Here is an 18,022-nt window from a genome sequence, read left to right as displayed (position 1 = left end):
CATGGATATTGTACAAAGAAGTGTATGATTTAAACCAAGTGTTACATACGGGTAGTGGTGGCGAAACGATAGAGAAAATAGAAATCTTGAAAATGCGAGTTATGCTTTCAAAGTGAGCTTGGGTTGAATGTTGTTAAAGGCATGGTAATGTGTCTGTCTATATGACACTGAGACTGAATATACACGTATATACGTCTACGTCTACAGCGGCTGAGCTTATTGCAGTGGCACTTCTTTGGAACATTACTAATTGTCTGGTCAGAAGATACACGGATCACCTGTGTGGAATTTATTTAAACAAGCTATTTATTTCAAAACATTTCAACAGTAAAATGCTCAACATATTTGGTATGAGAATAGGATGTAAAAAAGAATGTTTAATTGGGAACGTGGTAGATTTCGTGAAATAATTATTACTTGTCTATAAACAGGAAGTGAAAACGACCTTGGATAATTGTCTAGTTACTATGGGGTACTTAGTTTGGGTGTGACGATTTTGGTCTGGTTGTCGAGGAGAAAATGACGAAAGGTTAATGATATCCATTATGTCAATATTCATAAACTGAAAAACTGCTAAGTAATTTATGTCGTGACTACATTTGGTATAGTCTTTTATTGCTAGAGAATTAATCATATGATTGATGTATACTTTTGACCTCGTTTGTCTATACCTTTTGCCAAAGGTCTCTATTACGAAGTATATCTTATAATTTGTACCCCATGTGTCTGGACTGTATATCAAAGAGTGAAAGCGAACATTTCAACCAAGAGTCAAAGTTTATTCAAAGACCATACCCATTGCAACAATCAAAATCGTTAGTTATGGGACAAATATATATGACAACCACCAAAAAAGCCATGACCACGATGAAAAAGGTGAGTGAAAAAACATTGACTATAACTTCAATAAGATTCAACATTTAGCCCTTTTTTCTCGTTAATGTGTGGTGTTAGTCTCTTCCCTATATGCTGCCTTGCGTTGACGTTTCCGTTCAACCACTTTTTCAACGACGGGTAAAAGAAATGCTAAAACAGCTGCCAGGAGAGTAGCAACTCCTGCTATCCAAAATGCCCAATCATACACACCAGTTTCATCTCTTATCCAGCCTAAAGTTTTAAGGGGATAAATGGTAGAATACAATCAATTAGGATAGGTTAAGTTGAAGATATCGTAAAACTCAGTGTGTTAAATGTTATCGTGTGATTGACAAATTTGGTTATATATATATATATGTGGAAGTCATGAAATGCTGTACGGTAGGTCCGAAAAGGTCATACTTTCTTCAACAAAGAATGAAGAAGAAAAAACGAGACTCTAATAATCACCAAAATCGACCTTTCGACTATGCTATGCTGGTAATTCTAAACGAATATTCAAATTTCGAATCTAATTTGCAGGTAATAATAAACGCATAAACAAATATTACCTGCAAATGGAGATATCAGTAGGACGGTCAATCCAGAAATTTGATATAATAGCGATGTTCCATATCCAATCTTGTCATGGCCAAGAAATGATGAAACAACTAATGACATGAACACTCCGAAACCACCATTACAGATTCCATATATGAGAATAAATACAATTTGACCTGTCAAGAACAATACTTTATATTTAACCATTGAAATATTTCAAAATATTCCACAGTTGAGGAAGTTGTGCCAAATTGAAAGTATTTGATAACTTTCGAAATACGACTATTCATCATTTTCATTTATGGCGACGTTTTGATATTTTGACTGTTCTATCCTATTATATTGGCAGACAGTCGTGCACTATAATATGTCAACAAACGCAAATGGTCATCAAACAGCCAGTACAGTGTGTTCTGTCTTTACAACATATAGAATGTGTTATATACTAAAAGAAATACCTGCAAATGTCCTTGTGTATGTACTAATGATAGTGGTCACAGCACTTATAGCCATGGAAATACCATATGGAATGTTAGCTCGTACACCATGTATTTGACCTAGAGCACCCCACAGTGGTCGTGCGACGACTAGTATTAAACCCATAACAGCTGGTATTAGAGCACTGTATGAATCTGAAATACCATAGTCACTAGCACGACGAACCTAAACAAACACAACATTTGATAAAAGAATACACTGGACATGTATTTCCTGCCTAAAAATTAAGTAGAAATTATATTATGGTGAGAAACTGCAGTTCAAGAAACTAAAATGAGAGAATGACAACCAGTAAACTGCAATGGCTTCTGTAAGGATTGTTGTTCCTGTGTCCTTTGCTGCCATCCACTCACTATATACTAATTAAGCTGTTACATAATTACAGGAAATAAAAAAATATGCAAATAACATAGTTAAAAAGTAAAAACTAAACAACCAAGGTCTACATGTACTCGAATATTTGCACTTTTAATCGAGGCGTGTACCAGTAACTTTGACACTTACGATCATAAGATATTGCGTAATTACCCCACAAAATTACATATAAACTGTTCATTTAAAACTACATCGACAACTTTATAGGAAAGGTGAAATTTGTCGGCATGAATGTACGTACAAAACTGATATATTGATATGATATTGGAGTCCTGAATGCATAAGACATTGTCTAATTGCCAAAATCGTTATGTGACGTGCTCTGGCTATTTAATATTATTAATATTCATGAGTTGGTACATGAATATTAAGTAGGGGCTGCACTATCCTTACTTTGTGAATTTTAGTCTACAACTTGTAGCAATAAAGTATGTGCATTTTAAGTGAACTCTGTGGATCTGATTCTCCTTCTTTACCTACTGCGCGAAACAACTTGCTACCAAGTCTCGGACCTGATAAGGTTACACATAATAAAATACATCTGCAAACTATATAATGCATATGCGATTTGCTATTACCAATGTAAACCTATAATTGTATGAAATTTGAAGCTTGCATTCTTAAGACATATTTTGTAACTTAAACAGTATTATTTCCTATGAATAAAGTAAAAGAATTTAACATACTCACCAAATGGACAATGATTGTTCCGCGTGTGAAACCATGTCCAATGATAATGAAAATTTGGACCCAGTATACTGGTTCATGTAACAATGATAAGTCAATCAAAACTGATATGCAGGATTTAAAGCACTCTGAAGTATGTTTTCTCTTTCCAGATTTCAGCTCAATTACATGGCTTTCATCTTTTATAAGTTCCTCGCAGTTTTCAATCCTTTCCAACTCATCTGCTGAATTCTCCTTTATGTTTTCTTTGTCTGGCTTTGTTGTTGTTTCTTTCATTAGCTCTTTAGGACTCTGACTTTTTTCCTCTCTTAACGGCCACATGAGGGCACCAGCAACAGATATGTTCAAAGCCACAGCTGACAAAATCAAAAGGGTTCCCCTCCAACCATAGTTATCCAGCAAATATTGACTAATCAGGCATAGGGCAAACTGCCCTGCACCAGTTCCAGCCAGTGATATTCCTAAAACAATGGTCAACCTTCTCTTGAAATACATACTAACGATTTCTATGCAAGTGACATATGCCAATCCACAACCAGTACCTGTAAATGTATTGAGATGATATATTTCATAATATCTTATCGTATCAATGACGACTTTGGGCTAAGTAAATTAGCATACAGGACACGACCTGAACTATGCGTGTCTGGTCGTAATACAACAAGAGCACAGTGCTTAGCTCGATCATTAGTCTGTCCACTACCGGATTCAAACACAAGAGACTGTCAAAAAAGTGTGTTCTTAATCGATTTTCACTAATACTGAACTAACAGTACGTATTATCCGGCATGCATTAGTTAAACTATGCTCGAACCCCTGATGAATACACACAAGAACTGAACAAAAAAATCACATGACCAACAGGTGAGAAGTAGAATATCATTGTACAGGAAATCATTACACATTCGTGACTGAAATACTTGACTCACTCTTATGCTCTTTACTAAAATGAGGACATGGGTAAGATTTGAATTGGGTTTTTTTTTGCATTGTTTTTGCATTTATTTAACTATGTCAAATCACCTGTTGTAAACCCATAAAGAGGTCACATAATTAAAGTGAGGTTTGTTGAAAGACAACAAAGTCACCTTATGTCATGTCTATATATCATTAACGTCACTCTGAAAAATGTTTTTCTTATGATGACACTTACCTGTAATAACGCCGTATGTAAAGAACAGGACGACCAAATGATTTGCAAAGGAACTTGTAAGGAGTCCAAGAAATGCCAGAAAACCTCCCAACATCACTGTTTTTTGATGTCCAATCTTTCTTGCCAAACCAACGCCAAGTGAGGTAGTCCAAGACTATATCGCAATAAATATGGAACCAACCCATGCTGTAACACATTGCAGGTGTAAAATATTGATGCATTCGTGAATTCATGTGTGACTCATTTATCTTCTTTAAATAATACACAAAAATAGGAAAATGATAACATTAAGCAACATGCACCGTCTTCAAATACTGATATGTTGTATATATATGCCATATATATAAATTTATGGTATTATATGCTGTAGTATATAACAAAGAAATATGCATGAAGAAATACGATTATCTGCTCCTACCAACAATTATGCATACTATTCAAAGTTCAGTATCAATATATTTCACATTTGCCTATGTAGAAAACATTACCAATTCAGTAAAGAACAAATTGTGATTTCAGGGCTGACAAAAATAGATGAATACGTATGTATGGATAGTTGAAGCATTGGTTATAAATTACTGTGTTTGGGGATCGCAGTTAATATATACTCTGTTGTTGCAGTATATCGTTTCAGGGAATGATGTTTACTTACACAGGAGGAATGAAACTTTGAAATAATGAAACTGAAAGATTTTATTTACTAAAATGCATAACTAGCCATTCATGAATATGATCCACCAAATACTCAATAGTTCATTTTATTTTCCTATATAAATAACGTACAGAATGTTGGGGAGACAATATATGTTAATAAAGGTAAGGAACGGTATAGCAGCTAGGAGTATAAACTCCAAACATTTGAAAATGTTGCACATAGTATAAAATAACACATCGACGATTTTAATTTTGGTTGCATACATTATGCAAACTAAATGTAATATGCATTGTATAATAGCTTCAGGGGAATGTCCATATGAATAATTTGCTGAGACTATTTACATTAATTGACATAGCATATATTTAAATTGACCAAGTTGATGACAAATCAAACATTTTGTATTCATTAAACAAGTGTGCTCTGTTGTCCTACCTACAAAACACAATGTGTAACAATAAATTACAAAAAAATAGGAATCATCTGAAAAATTTGTTATTGTACGTAGAATAACAAACATTTACACATTTTAATTTTTCAGATATTATTGTTTTCTCAAGTACAAAAACACAGTAAACTTTTAATCGGGGATTACAAATTCTCGCCGACTGGCTCGAATTTGTATTAGTCCGTGGAATCATACTCGGAGCAGTATAACGTAAAATTAACATTGGTTTCGTGGGATTATATATAAATATACAATACTCAAGCCAAGTTACTGTATTTGAATAAAACACATGGATTATATACCCGTCATTTTACATCACGCACGACAACCCATGTCCTTATTACTGGTTTGGCGTTCCTCAAAGGACGTGACAAAACATTCCAAATCGCCATTATTTTTCCCGACATTTCAAAAATGACGCACGAGGAGGTATAATAAATTTATATTCTTCCGTAATATTTTACTTAATTAGATTTAATTTTGTCATTACTCGTCTAGCGACTCGTAGTGAGAAGGCCTCTTTAGGTCACTGGTATTTTACTTGGCTGAACAAAAAAACCTATTGGGAAATAATATCTAATTATATCATTACCCGTTGTTGACTTCGATTGTCCAAATGCGTCCAAAAATGCAACGTAAAGAACTCCAAGCGAATTCATACTGCCAGTAGTTAAGGCAAAGGTTATGAAAGCTGACATGATGATGACCCATCCCCATCCACCATCTGGAGGCTCGCTACGCGGTTTTGATTTGTTGGCCATATTGAAACTTGGTAACCAGGTTATATCCCAGAAATTGTCTTTATTCCTGCAATTGGTACAATATGTATACATCATAAGGTAAATCATGATCAATATAAAGATACAGGTTCTAACACCATATTCATCAAGACATTTTGTCGTGGCTTCTGCTGTCCTTTTTAAAGAAAAATGTGATCATTGAGAATATGACAGGACCTCATGATGTGTGATTGTAGTGTGGTGTCTTTGGGATAGTTGCACCGGTGCTTGCAAAAGTAATCTCAAGCACGACTGAAAATACTCCGTTTTTGTTGGATGCCTCACTTTTGTACTTTGCAATTTCTATTGGACACACACAAATTGATATATATGTTTACCCAAAATGCACCAATTATTCATATTTTTGTATTGTCATTAACATATATTGGATGATGTTTTGATTTACCATAAGTGGTTGTTTAACACGATAATCAATGTCCAACAGAAAAAGAAATAACAGTTTCACTCCCTCACCTGTCATAGATTACGTATTTTATTTGACTCCAAAATGCTGCCACACAAAAATTGTATAAACATTAACGCTTAAATTCCATATGATAATCTGTACATGCCTCACTTGTTTATCAAGGTGTAGGCTGACATAAACTCCTTGAGTTAACCCAGGTCAAGGGCACTAACTCAAAGGTCACCTGGCGCCTTGTTTGTCATGTAAAAGGGTGGGCAGCAGCACCCATGTTGTACTAGTGAGGTCCAATAACCAAGAATCCTGGGTTTACGTTGAGCTAAGAGGTACATATTGGTCTTTCATGAAAATATTGTTCGCTGTTACTTACTTATGTAACTTGCATCTACACTTTTCAGAACAGCGGTAATTCTATTATATAAAAGACTGTGAAATCGTTGGCATGACGCCTTGGTAGTACGTTTACTGTCAGATTTCTTGAGTAAAATTTGAGTCAAGGTCATATATCACATTATACTACCATGACAGGATTCGTCGTTCGTAATAAATAGCTTTAAGAGTTATGGTATTCGTCGGCTAGACGAATAACGTAGCTGGATAGCTAAACTGAAATTAGAACAATGATATCGACTATAAAGGTTAGACTTACTTTCATTGAAACACAGTGCTGTTGTTGCAGTGGCACAGTATTACATATGGAACCTGAGAGAATGTTAAACAAGAGGGCGCTGTTTGTGATTGAGTGATAAATCAACTTGCTGAGACTTGATTAAACTCAAACACAGATGTTTAGTTGACCTAACCCACCAATTACAACGTGTTTAGGCTTTAATTTTAAAACAGGTATATCCATTGATAGTTTGGGATGTGCCAGTTTTAGTTGTATTTATATAGAAGACCAAATGATGTAACACCGAATACATTATTATATACGAAGTTGATTTACTAGAATCAAGATATGCAATGACAGCTGACAAAGTAGTTGTCAGCGCAAAACTGAAGACCACAGTCCTTTCAAAACAATGAAACTGTTTTTATGGGTTTGACATTTTATCTTTTCACAGGTAATTTATAATATGTTGATGACTTTGTTCCAGGTAGTAACGGCTGTGGATGGGACAATTGTCGGCAGCAGAAGTAATAACGCATTTTAATACACACTCAGTAAGAAAGGGCAAACACCCTGGACAAACTCCAGAAAACATATTGCTGTCTTCTAGATCATTTGAAGAGTCCATTTGTTACTGCGATATTCGTGAAAAATGAAAGACATAGTGACCCAAATAATCACTTCTTATAAATGTTACTTCTTTACTTTTACACCACTTTTAATCAACAAAAAGAACTTTAAATAACTACGGACTAGTGGTGCTTTGAAACTATATAAGATATTGTGCTGCGCACGTGTAAGTCTTGGAAATATTCAGTTATACATGGATATTGTAATCAGCAGTGTATGATTTAAATAATGGCAACAAGTTAAATCCTTACATATGGGTAGTGGTAGGGAAATGCCTGGAGAAAACAGCTTGGGTTGAATGTTGTTAAGGCATGGTAATGTGTCTGTCTATATATGTCTGACACTCAACGTACCTGTATATACGTATACGTCAACAAAGGCTGAGCATATTGCAGTGACACTTCTTTGGAACGTTACTAACTGTCTGATCAGAAGGTATGCGGATCTCCTGTGTGGAACTTATGTTTAAAGGTTTCAAAAGATTTGCTCGGCAGACATGTTTGGTATAAGAATAGGATGTAACTAGGAATGTTTAATTAAGAAAGTGATAAATTATATGAAATAATTATTACTTGACTAAAGGCAATAGGTGAAACCGCCCTTGGATAATTGTCTTGGTACTATGGCGTACTTGATGTGAAGGTATTGGTCTAGTTGAGGAGAAAATGACGAAGGGTTAATGATATCCACTATGTCAATATTCACAAACTCATAAACTGCTAAAGCAATTTGTGTCTTGATTGTAATTTTGGTAAACAGTCATTTATTGCTAGATAATCAATCATGAGATTGACATGTTTATTTGGCTGGCTATTCTATACTCTTGGCCAAAGGGTCTTTTATCACGAAGTATATCTTACAGATTGTACACTATGTGTGTGGATACCATTGGTTCTTTAAGTCGTCCATTAAAGTGAAAACGAACACTTTAATCCAGATAAAACACTGTCCACATCCATTACAATAATTCTTGAGCTTTGAGTTAACTATATATTCAAAAACAATTATGATGATTGTGGCCGGTATATTTGTTCATTGTAGCAACATTGATTTCAACTTGAAGATTTATCATAGCTCATATAGTGCTATTTTCTCGTGGGTCTTCATCTGTGGTGTTAGTCTCTTCCCTATACTTTGCTTTACGTTGACGTTTTCGTTCAACCACTTTTTCAACGACGGGTAGAAGAAATGCTAAAACGGCTGCCACGAGAATAGCAATTCCTGCTATCCAAAAGGCCCAATCGTAGACACCAGTTTCATCTCTTATCCAGCCTAAAGTTTTAAGGGGATAAATGGTAGAATACAATCAATTAGAATATTCTAATGTGAACATATCATGAAAGACAGTTTGTTATACGTAAAGTGAGTGGTTGTTAATTTAAGGTCATAAATACATGTGAAATGTGAAATACCATGCTTTATATCTGAAATTTGAAACTTGATTTTCTTCAACAAAGACTAAAAGCCACCAGCGGGAATCTAATAATATCAACAATGGCATCATTTGACTACATCATTACTTCTTATTTCATCTTTCTCGGCCTGAATACTGATAAAGCAAATCTTCTATGTTTGTATCTAATTTACTTAGAAAAAAATATTACCGGCTAGTGGTGATATCAGCAAGGCGGTAAATCCAACAATTTGATATAATAGTGATGTTCCATATCCAATCTTTTTAGCGCCATTAAATGATGAAACAACTAAAGGCAGGAACACTCTGAAACCACCAGTACTTATACCGTAGAAGACAATGAAAACAATTTGACCTGTCATGAAATGCAAAAATTCTTCAGCACATATAGCAAACATTTTCATTTAATTAATGAACGATTTTAAAGTATTTAATAGGTGATCAAATCCTCTCTTCTCTTTTCTAAATAAATGAAGATGTAGTAATCGAACTTTTGCACACACAAAAAAAATTCACGGAGTCCCACCGTATCATGGAAGACATGATATTTATTATCAAAGTATTTGGTACCTTCCGAAATACGAAAACTCGAATTATATTTTGGCTCTTCTAGCTTATTTTGTTGGCATGACAACCGCGAACTGTAATTGCTGAATATGTTAACAAAACAAACGATTATTAAACAGTCATTGTGTTCTACCTTTAAAAAATTTATTATACAAAAAAAATTCTCAGAGGAGGCAATTATGATATGCTAAAAATACCTGCAAATGTTCTTGTGTATGTACTGACAATTGTAATCACACCACATATAGCCATGGAAATACCATATGGAATGTTAACTCTTAGACCATGTATATGACCTATAGCACCCCACAGGGAACGGGCGATGATTTGTGTAAGACCCATAGCAGCTGGTATTAGGGCACTGTATGCATCTGATAGGCCATAGTCACGAGCACGACGGACCTACACAAACACAAAGTTAATAAAATAATACACTAGACATTTATTTCACGCCAAACAATTGTAAATAATATATAATGATGACAAACTGCTGTCAAATAGACTAACATGGGAATGAGAGAAAGACAGTAAACTGAACTGTCTTCTATAATGCTTTGTATATCCTTTTTTACCATCTACTTACTACAGAAAATCATTAATTATGCAAACGACTCATTAAAATTAACAGCAACAGAAACTTGCTTAATGAAAATCCTCCATTTTTCATACCCGCCCCATATGACATTCAAAGAATGAATTCTCTAGACATTCCCTTATTACCAAAAGCATTAATGTGCAAACGATTCATTACACACAAGTCTCAATTCATTAAGTTATTTCGTATTCATGCGCTTTATTATCATCCATTTCCATATATACAAGCGGACATGAAATTTGAAGCTGGCATCCTTAAGATATTGCCCAATTATCTACATTAATTAACTATGCGAATTACTCACTGAAATCAAAAGCATCATCAACAAGCTTTATGAAACACTTGAATAATGTCAACTTGAATGTATATTTCAGATCATATGAAATAAGAAGCTGTATTTCGTCAAATGTTGCCTAATTACCGTAAATAGTTAATTTTACAAACAAATAATTAAAACTGAAGACCACATCAAAACAAAATATATAAAGCTAATTGTATTCTGATGTATATACATACATCAAACATAAGAAAGTGCAAATATCCTATACAAAGCTTATGACATAGCTATTAGTCTTCATGTGTCATTTGCATAATTAATTATTTTGTTAATTAAGTAAAATGTTGAGAATGCAATTCTAAACTCATATAAATTGGTACAGTGATGATAACGTGCATTTGTCCTTTAAAGCATATTAATGTAGCTACCTAATTTATTAATCTGCATAATTAATTATTCGGTAATTAGGCAATATATTAAAGATACATCCTTAAAATTTCATATACGTTGAGACAATTTATCAATTGTTGGGTTATACAAATTATTGCGTGTATTATTTATGGTGGAAACAGCTCGGAATTTTACATTCCAATAGACACCGTATGTAGGAACAAAAATATTTTGCCCTTGCATCCTTGTTAATTTCTTGCCTTCATCATAAGAAAGATGTGTAGCGAAATTCATCAAAATTGATGCTGTAGTTTTTGAAATATTGTGTTCAGACAGACAGACAGACAGACAGACAGACAGACAGACAGACAGACAGACAGACAGTCAGTCAGTCAGACAGACAGGCACATGCACAGCCAAAAGCATGACATAAACGTTTCTTTCATAAAGTAAAAATGAGCCAAACATTAATTCAGTTACAGGAGACTTGAATACACTGAAGATTTGTCGGGAATGGGCAATTCAACTATAAACAAATGATTCAGAAATAGTCTAATATTTCGAATCTGGGAATGTTGAAAATGGCCAAAAACTCTTAAAGTACGTTATGTAGTCGAATTCAGAAAAAAAGGTATGGACCTGTCAAACGCACTGTGTTTGTAGAAATCTTTCTTTTTAATAAAAAAATAACATAAAAACAGGATCATCGGACAGCTGATGTAAATAGTTTACCCGAAACGTTTGAATATACTTACCATATGTATAATAATAGGTCCGTTTGAGAAACCCTGTCCAATGGCAATGAAAATTTGGAACCAGTATACTGGTTCATGTAACAATGATAAGTCAATCAAAACTGATATGCAGGACAGAAAACACTCTGACCTGTTTCTTCTCTTTTCAGAATATGGCTTAATTGCATGGCATTCGGGTTTTATCTGTTCGTCACAGTTTTCATTCTTTTCCGACTCATATTCTCCATCCTTGCTTCCGTGTTCTTCGTTTGACGTCAACTTTGTTGTTGTTTCATTCATTTGCTCCTCCGGACTTTTCTCTTGTCTTAATGGCCACATGAGCGCACCAGTAACACATATGTTCAAAGCCAACGCTGACAAAATCAAAAGGGTTCCTCTCCAACCATAGCTATTCAGGAAGTATTGACTGGCCAAAGATAAAGCAAATTGTCCTGCACCAACTCCGGAAAGTGCTATTCCTACAGCAACACTCAACCTTCTCTTAAAATATATACTGACGATTTCAATGCTTGTTACGTATGCCAACCCACATCCAATACCTGTAAATATGTTAAGATTATGCATTGAATGACAACCAGTATCTAATTGTAGAAAATGTCACGTAATCTATTTGACGACATTATCTTAGTAATGATATTTTTAGGCATTAATTTGATTAATAAGGTCAAATGGCCTACAATGCACTTCATGAACCATGCATTTCTGAAGTATAAAGGATAACACATAGCTTAGCTCAACAACAGTGAGATTCTAGCAGTACATATTGCCCTGGTTACATTGATTAAGCTATGGTCAAACCCCTGGCAAATGGTAGAAATACCTGACCCACCCTTATACTCTTTAACAAAAATGATATTGAATGGACGTCTAGGTAACATCTAAACTATGTTTATTTAATCATGTCAAATCACCTGGTGTAAACCAGTCATATAATTAATGTAAGGTTTGTTGACAGACAACAAGGTCATCTCATCATTTCCTGTCTGTATTTCATCAACGTCAATGTGAAGAGTTTATTATGATGACACTTACCTGTAATAATACCGTATGTAAAGAATAGGACGACCAAATGATTCGCGAATGAACTTGTAAAGAGTCCAAGAAATACAAGGAAACCACCCAACATCACTGTTTTTTGATGTCCAATTCTTCTAGCCAAAGCCACTCCAAGTGAGGTAGTCCAAGAAAGGATCGCAATAAATATGGCCCCAACCCATGCTGTAACAAATTTAAATTGCAGGCGATTGGTCGATGCGATTTTGATATAGTTCTTGTCAAATCTGTACTGTGTTTTGTTTGACTTTAGGGATTGGTGTGTTGACGCTTAACTTCAACGATCGATGTCAAAGTTACCCGCGTGACAGACCCCATTTTCAAGGACCCCTGCATATTGCTTGACATATCACTTACCATGTCAACAGTATACACACGAGTCATTACATTGTTGTACTTACTAGAATATCCCTTTGGATATTGTTATCGAAAAGCGTCAAATTACTTTTGGTATACGTATTTTTCTCCAGTGACAAAATATATACCACATGGTACATATACATCGGTGCTTGGCATGGATCCATGTGTGACTTGCATGTAGTTGATATACATACTTCTATCGAAATGTTTTCAAATCCCACCGCTGTCACCATTTTGACGATCTCATGGAAAGTACACGAGAAACTCGGATATATAACACCTGATAAAACACTAGAATAGATTGCCTACAAAAGCTAATAAGTGGTAGCGTTAGCAAACCTTCGATAAGTATGAAAAACCCGCTCCGTCACACCAAGCTGTTTGATTTGAAGGTCTTGTATATGTCAGAACATACACTATAAAATTGAGTACAGACACATTCGCCAATGCAAGCATCTCTAGACCACGAAATAACCAAATAAAAAACAGGAAATGTCACGACCAATTCGTGCAACCAACAACTGAACCTCACAGAGGCAAACAAGAAAATGTTTTCCTAAATTTAAAGGAAGAAGTAGGTTTTAACAGAAAAGAAGTGAAAATGACGGTAAAGCAAGATATTATGTCAAGAGCGTATTTGACACGATGTTGACTACACGGTGTCCAGCAAGAGAGAGAGCATGGGAGAAAAGTGTTGCTATAGCTACCTGACCATGTGACCAAGACTCCGCCCCTCAGCAACTGACTGGCATATGAAAAGTGTGCTTCGACTAAAACACAGTATCTAGGCCTGAAATACAGGGAAAAATCCGATTTTCTCCAGTAAGGTACTGAGACAAGCCAATTTCAAGTATAGGCACCCGGGGGCGTGACACCCACGTGTTTCCCTATGGAACTTTGTTTGAGAGCCGCCATATTGGTTAATAGTGCCGCAATATTGGAATTGCGTCCCCAACGACCATGTTATGCATTCTTTTGTATATTGATTATATTAGAGTGCTGCTTATTATAACATCACATTTTGTTGAAAAACTGATGTTTACTCACGACATGTCCAAAGTGATGATGTATAATGAATATTTCATAATTTTCACAAGGAAATCCGCATAATTGTATAGTTTATTTTGAGTTTCCATAACAAAAATTCTCTGTTTTTATACTGTAAATCTGTTTTTCATGCTAATTTGGAAAGGGAGTTTTTGGTTATAACATTCCTTTCACTTGTGATGTAGACATTAAAGCATCATACAGCTTTACAAGTTTGTGGAACACTATTCTTGAGGCTATTTATTGGTTTTTGAATCTGAAAATCACAACAAATGTCTATAAAAAGTGGGTATATCTATCATTGATTCTGCTCTGAATTTTACATTAATGGTAACAGCTGTATTACTCCTATTGGGCCAATTGACCGTAATCAACTATGTGAACAGAGTACCAAATTGCAAACACATGTCAATGTGTCACATATTGTTACTGACATGACCTGTTCAGTTGTATCAAAGTATGATTTCTAACTAAACATTTGAGGAATTACATCCATTGGGCTAGACTTTGCCAGGATGTGATCTTCGGATTCAAAAAAACAAAGGATAGCATCTAGACGAGTGGGACAAATACACAAACATTCCACACATACTCAAATAATTTAAGAACAAACTATATCATAGTTATCTTCATAGTTAACTATAATTGTTGTACTTTTATTTACATACTGTATTTACACAATAATGACATGATTAAATTTAATCCAAATTTAAAAATACCCCTTTTCTCAGAGTTGGCCTGGTATGACCAGGACAAACCTGGACATGGTGATTGTTGATCATCTGAACTACTTTCACCAAATCCTGACCTGGCATACAACTGTAGTTTGCATATGACGGGTTAAATTTGTGGTGAATTGCCTCCACACCATGATCAGCAGATATTCCCAACCCACACTTATGCTCCATGACCCTTTCCATTACATGACACTCTAAAAGATGTAATTTTGGAAAAACGTTACATGCAGGAAAAGTTTGCCTGTAGGTTGGTTATGGATGTATCTGTAAAAAGAAAAAAGAAAGAAAAGAATTCAAACTCAACCCAAGTTTTGTTTTCATTCTTTGGCAACTTCGGTGACAAAAAATATACAACTTAATTTCACAATGATCAGTAAGCAATATAATTGGATATTCTCACCATATCAGCTACAAAATGAACTTGGAGTTTCTGTGAAATCACAAGCCTGGAGTGGTGTTCCCCTTTACCAGTCATTGTAGTCTTTACACTGTGATTAGAGAAACCTTGAAAACAGACATGAATGCTGAAAATGTGTTTTTTTTTAAAGATAATCTATGTAATAATAAATGCAATGGGCTGTATTCAGACAAATACAAGTGTTACTCCTAAACGAGAAAAAAACATGATTTACTGCTGCTTATTAGGCACGCAGAACTTTAAGGTACCCCCTAACTTTGCGAAGCGTTGACCATGTGAGACCTAGATCGACTTTGGCCATAAGACCAGCACCAGGTTGGATAGTTAGGATCAGACCAATGGACTCCAGGAGGTCCTTCTGTTCTGTCTTATTGATACGCTTAAAGTCGACAACTGCAACTTGATAAGTGGATGCATTTTCACCACCACTGATCTTTTGCCTGACTTCGACGAACAACTTTGACCATTCTGTCACTGTACGATGACAGCACTCATTACTTTGTTTTCTTGGTTGAACAGTCTTGGTCATCATAATTGGCTAGAAAAGATAATTAAATTATGTTAAACTGATTAAATTTTCCCCAAATACTACTATGGGCGTGATTCAAAGTACACATGTATACCCAATTGTTGTAAGTATTTTCAAATTGTATAAATATATAATCAAGTACATATAATGTGATGAAGATTTATTCAAAATTCACAATATTTTTTAAGGTGATCTTTGCAAACTGAACTTTTAAGTGAAATTAACATGAACGTGAACATATAAATTAATTAAACTAATACATCTATAACTCACCTGTCCTTTGGTTTTAAACTTTACCAAGCTGCCTTCTATTTCAGCAATTTTATTTTTTTCTTCTTCACTAATTAAGTAGACAGCTCTTCATATCTTGGGTGAGTGTGCAATTCAGGCACATGTTACAGCACGACCTCAGCTGCTTGAATTGGTCACATAGTCATTTCATCTTCAACACTACTGTCACGGTCATTTGTTGAATTTAGGAAGGGGACTAGATTGATTGTTTTGAAGGGGCCAGCTAATGAATAACTATGGCCGTGTAATATTTGCTGATACTGACATTTTGCTGCATGATTTCTTAGATCTTGCAATCGCAAAATCTCTCTACAGCCAGCACTGGCACAGTCACAAGTAATTGTAAGATTCGACAGAATATTAGAGAAGATGACAGGCGGACACACAATAGAATCACAAGACAAAACAAAACGACAAACAGGACATGATGGTGAATCAACTAACCACAAACACAGACATTCACAACAAAAAATATGGGGCCCATTACATATTACTTGGATTGGTTCGTCAATGATATCTTTACAGATGGGGCATTCCATTTCTTCGGTGATATTACTGAACCGGTGACTTTGTAGAGGAAACTTACAGTTCAAACTCTACCCATACCTTTGTCTCACTGATGTTACTAAATGATCTGTTACAGTTTTACTTGCAGTGTTGTCATCTAGTATCTGGTCTATATCCTTACTACTACTACTGCTGATATTCTTTGGTCTCCCTCTGTTCTTACTATCCTTCTTTTTCTTTTCTCTCCTACTTACTTTCACATACGTATGTACTCCACATTCTCCTACTCGGATGTGTTTAAACCATTCTGCTACATCTGTCCCCAGTCTGTATGTTTTGTTTTCAACCCTTGCCTTATTCCAGGACAAGATAACTCGTTTGCAATGGTGGCACAAACGTTTAGGGGTACACCTTGTTCATCTTCTCTGATGTCGATGCCAAAACACTCGACAAATTCATTCTCGAAATTTGCACAAGTGTAACTTGTACCACTAAGCCTTCTTGCACACACACAGTATCGTGATTTCAAAATACTCTCACGAAACAGATAAGACATTGTTAAGTAGGTTTTCAAATCCGGCAGAAATTATTCGAAAGTGGCGAAAAAAACAAGTTGCCGGCAGTTGATGTGTAAACAATACACAAACTTCGTTACCGAGGACACGTACATGCGACTCATAGTGACAACGGCCCTTAGGTCAATTGTGATTTCCTTGGCTGAACCAAGAAAACTACTGGGCAAATAACATCTAATTGAACCAGCAATAGCTTTGTTTGTTAAACGTTTTATTCAGTCTACAACCTTGATTTCTTGAACCTATAAAAACATTACATACATACATCCCAATAATTACATTTATGTATCCATGGTTCAAGGGATAACATGGAGAAGTGTTGTCTACCTTTGCTTGTCTGACTGCATTAAAAGATGCTATATAAATGTCTTACCCGTTTTTGACTTCGATTCGCCAAATGCGTCCAAAAAACCAACATAAAGAACTCCAAACGAATTCATGCTGCCAACAGTCAAGGCAAAGTTGAAGAAGGAGGCAAAGACGACAACCCATCCCCATCCACCATCTGGAGGTCCTCTTGAAGGTGGCGATCTCTCATCAGCCATTGCAATTGGAACATTGAGTTTTATCCTAGAAACGGTTTGCAATTGTCACAGCACAAAGCAAACCATAATCAAGATAAAGATAACATTACGAACATGTATTTATAATTTGTAAGTGCTGCAGCTCCAGAAGAAATACTGGTACTCATTGACGAGAGCTTGTCCTGTACTGGTTTTGTCTTTTGCATTAATCCGATAATTGTGTGCAACCTGTTGATAGTTCCAACCTGTTCCAAATTTGTGGAGGATACTACCATTGTTAAATCAGGAACTAGACACAATGCAGCTAT

At 35.3% G+C, this 18,022-nt stretch overlaps 1 protein-coding gene and 1 pseudogene across 1 annotated transcript; both read right to left on the bottom strand.

The window, feature by feature from the left end:
- Positions 1 to 937: 937 nt before the first annotated feature.
- LOC144451233 (monocarboxylate transporter 13-like) lies at positions 938 to 5,993 on the bottom strand (annotated as a pseudogene).
- A 2,757-nt stretch (positions 5,994 to 8,750) lies between these two features.
- Positions 8,751 to 17,735, bottom strand: LOC144451232 (monocarboxylate transporter 13-like). The gene is made up of 6 exons (XM_078142033.1): positions 17,564 to 17,735; positions 12,706 to 12,891; positions 11,674 to 12,212; positions 9,854 to 10,058; positions 9,280 to 9,444; positions 8,751 to 8,947 (listed from the first exon to the last, which is right to left on the bottom strand). The coding sequence occupies exons 1-6, from the start codon at positions 17,733 to 17,735 to the stop codon at positions 8,751 to 8,753; spliced, it is 1,464 nt and encodes a 487-aa protein (XP_077998159.1).
- Between the last annotated feature and the right edge of the window lie 287 nt (positions 17,736 to 18,022).

The sequence above is a fragment of the Glandiceps talaboti genome, chromosome 21, assembly GCF_964340395.1.
Source record: "Glandiceps talaboti chromosome 21, keGlaTala1.1, whole genome shotgun sequence".
NCBI classification, from domain to species: domain Eukaryota; kingdom Metazoa; phylum Hemichordata; class Enteropneusta; family Spengelidae; genus Glandiceps; species Glandiceps talaboti.
Note: the sequence above shows the minus strand (reverse complement) of the source record. Positions and strands in the feature narration are given on the sequence as shown.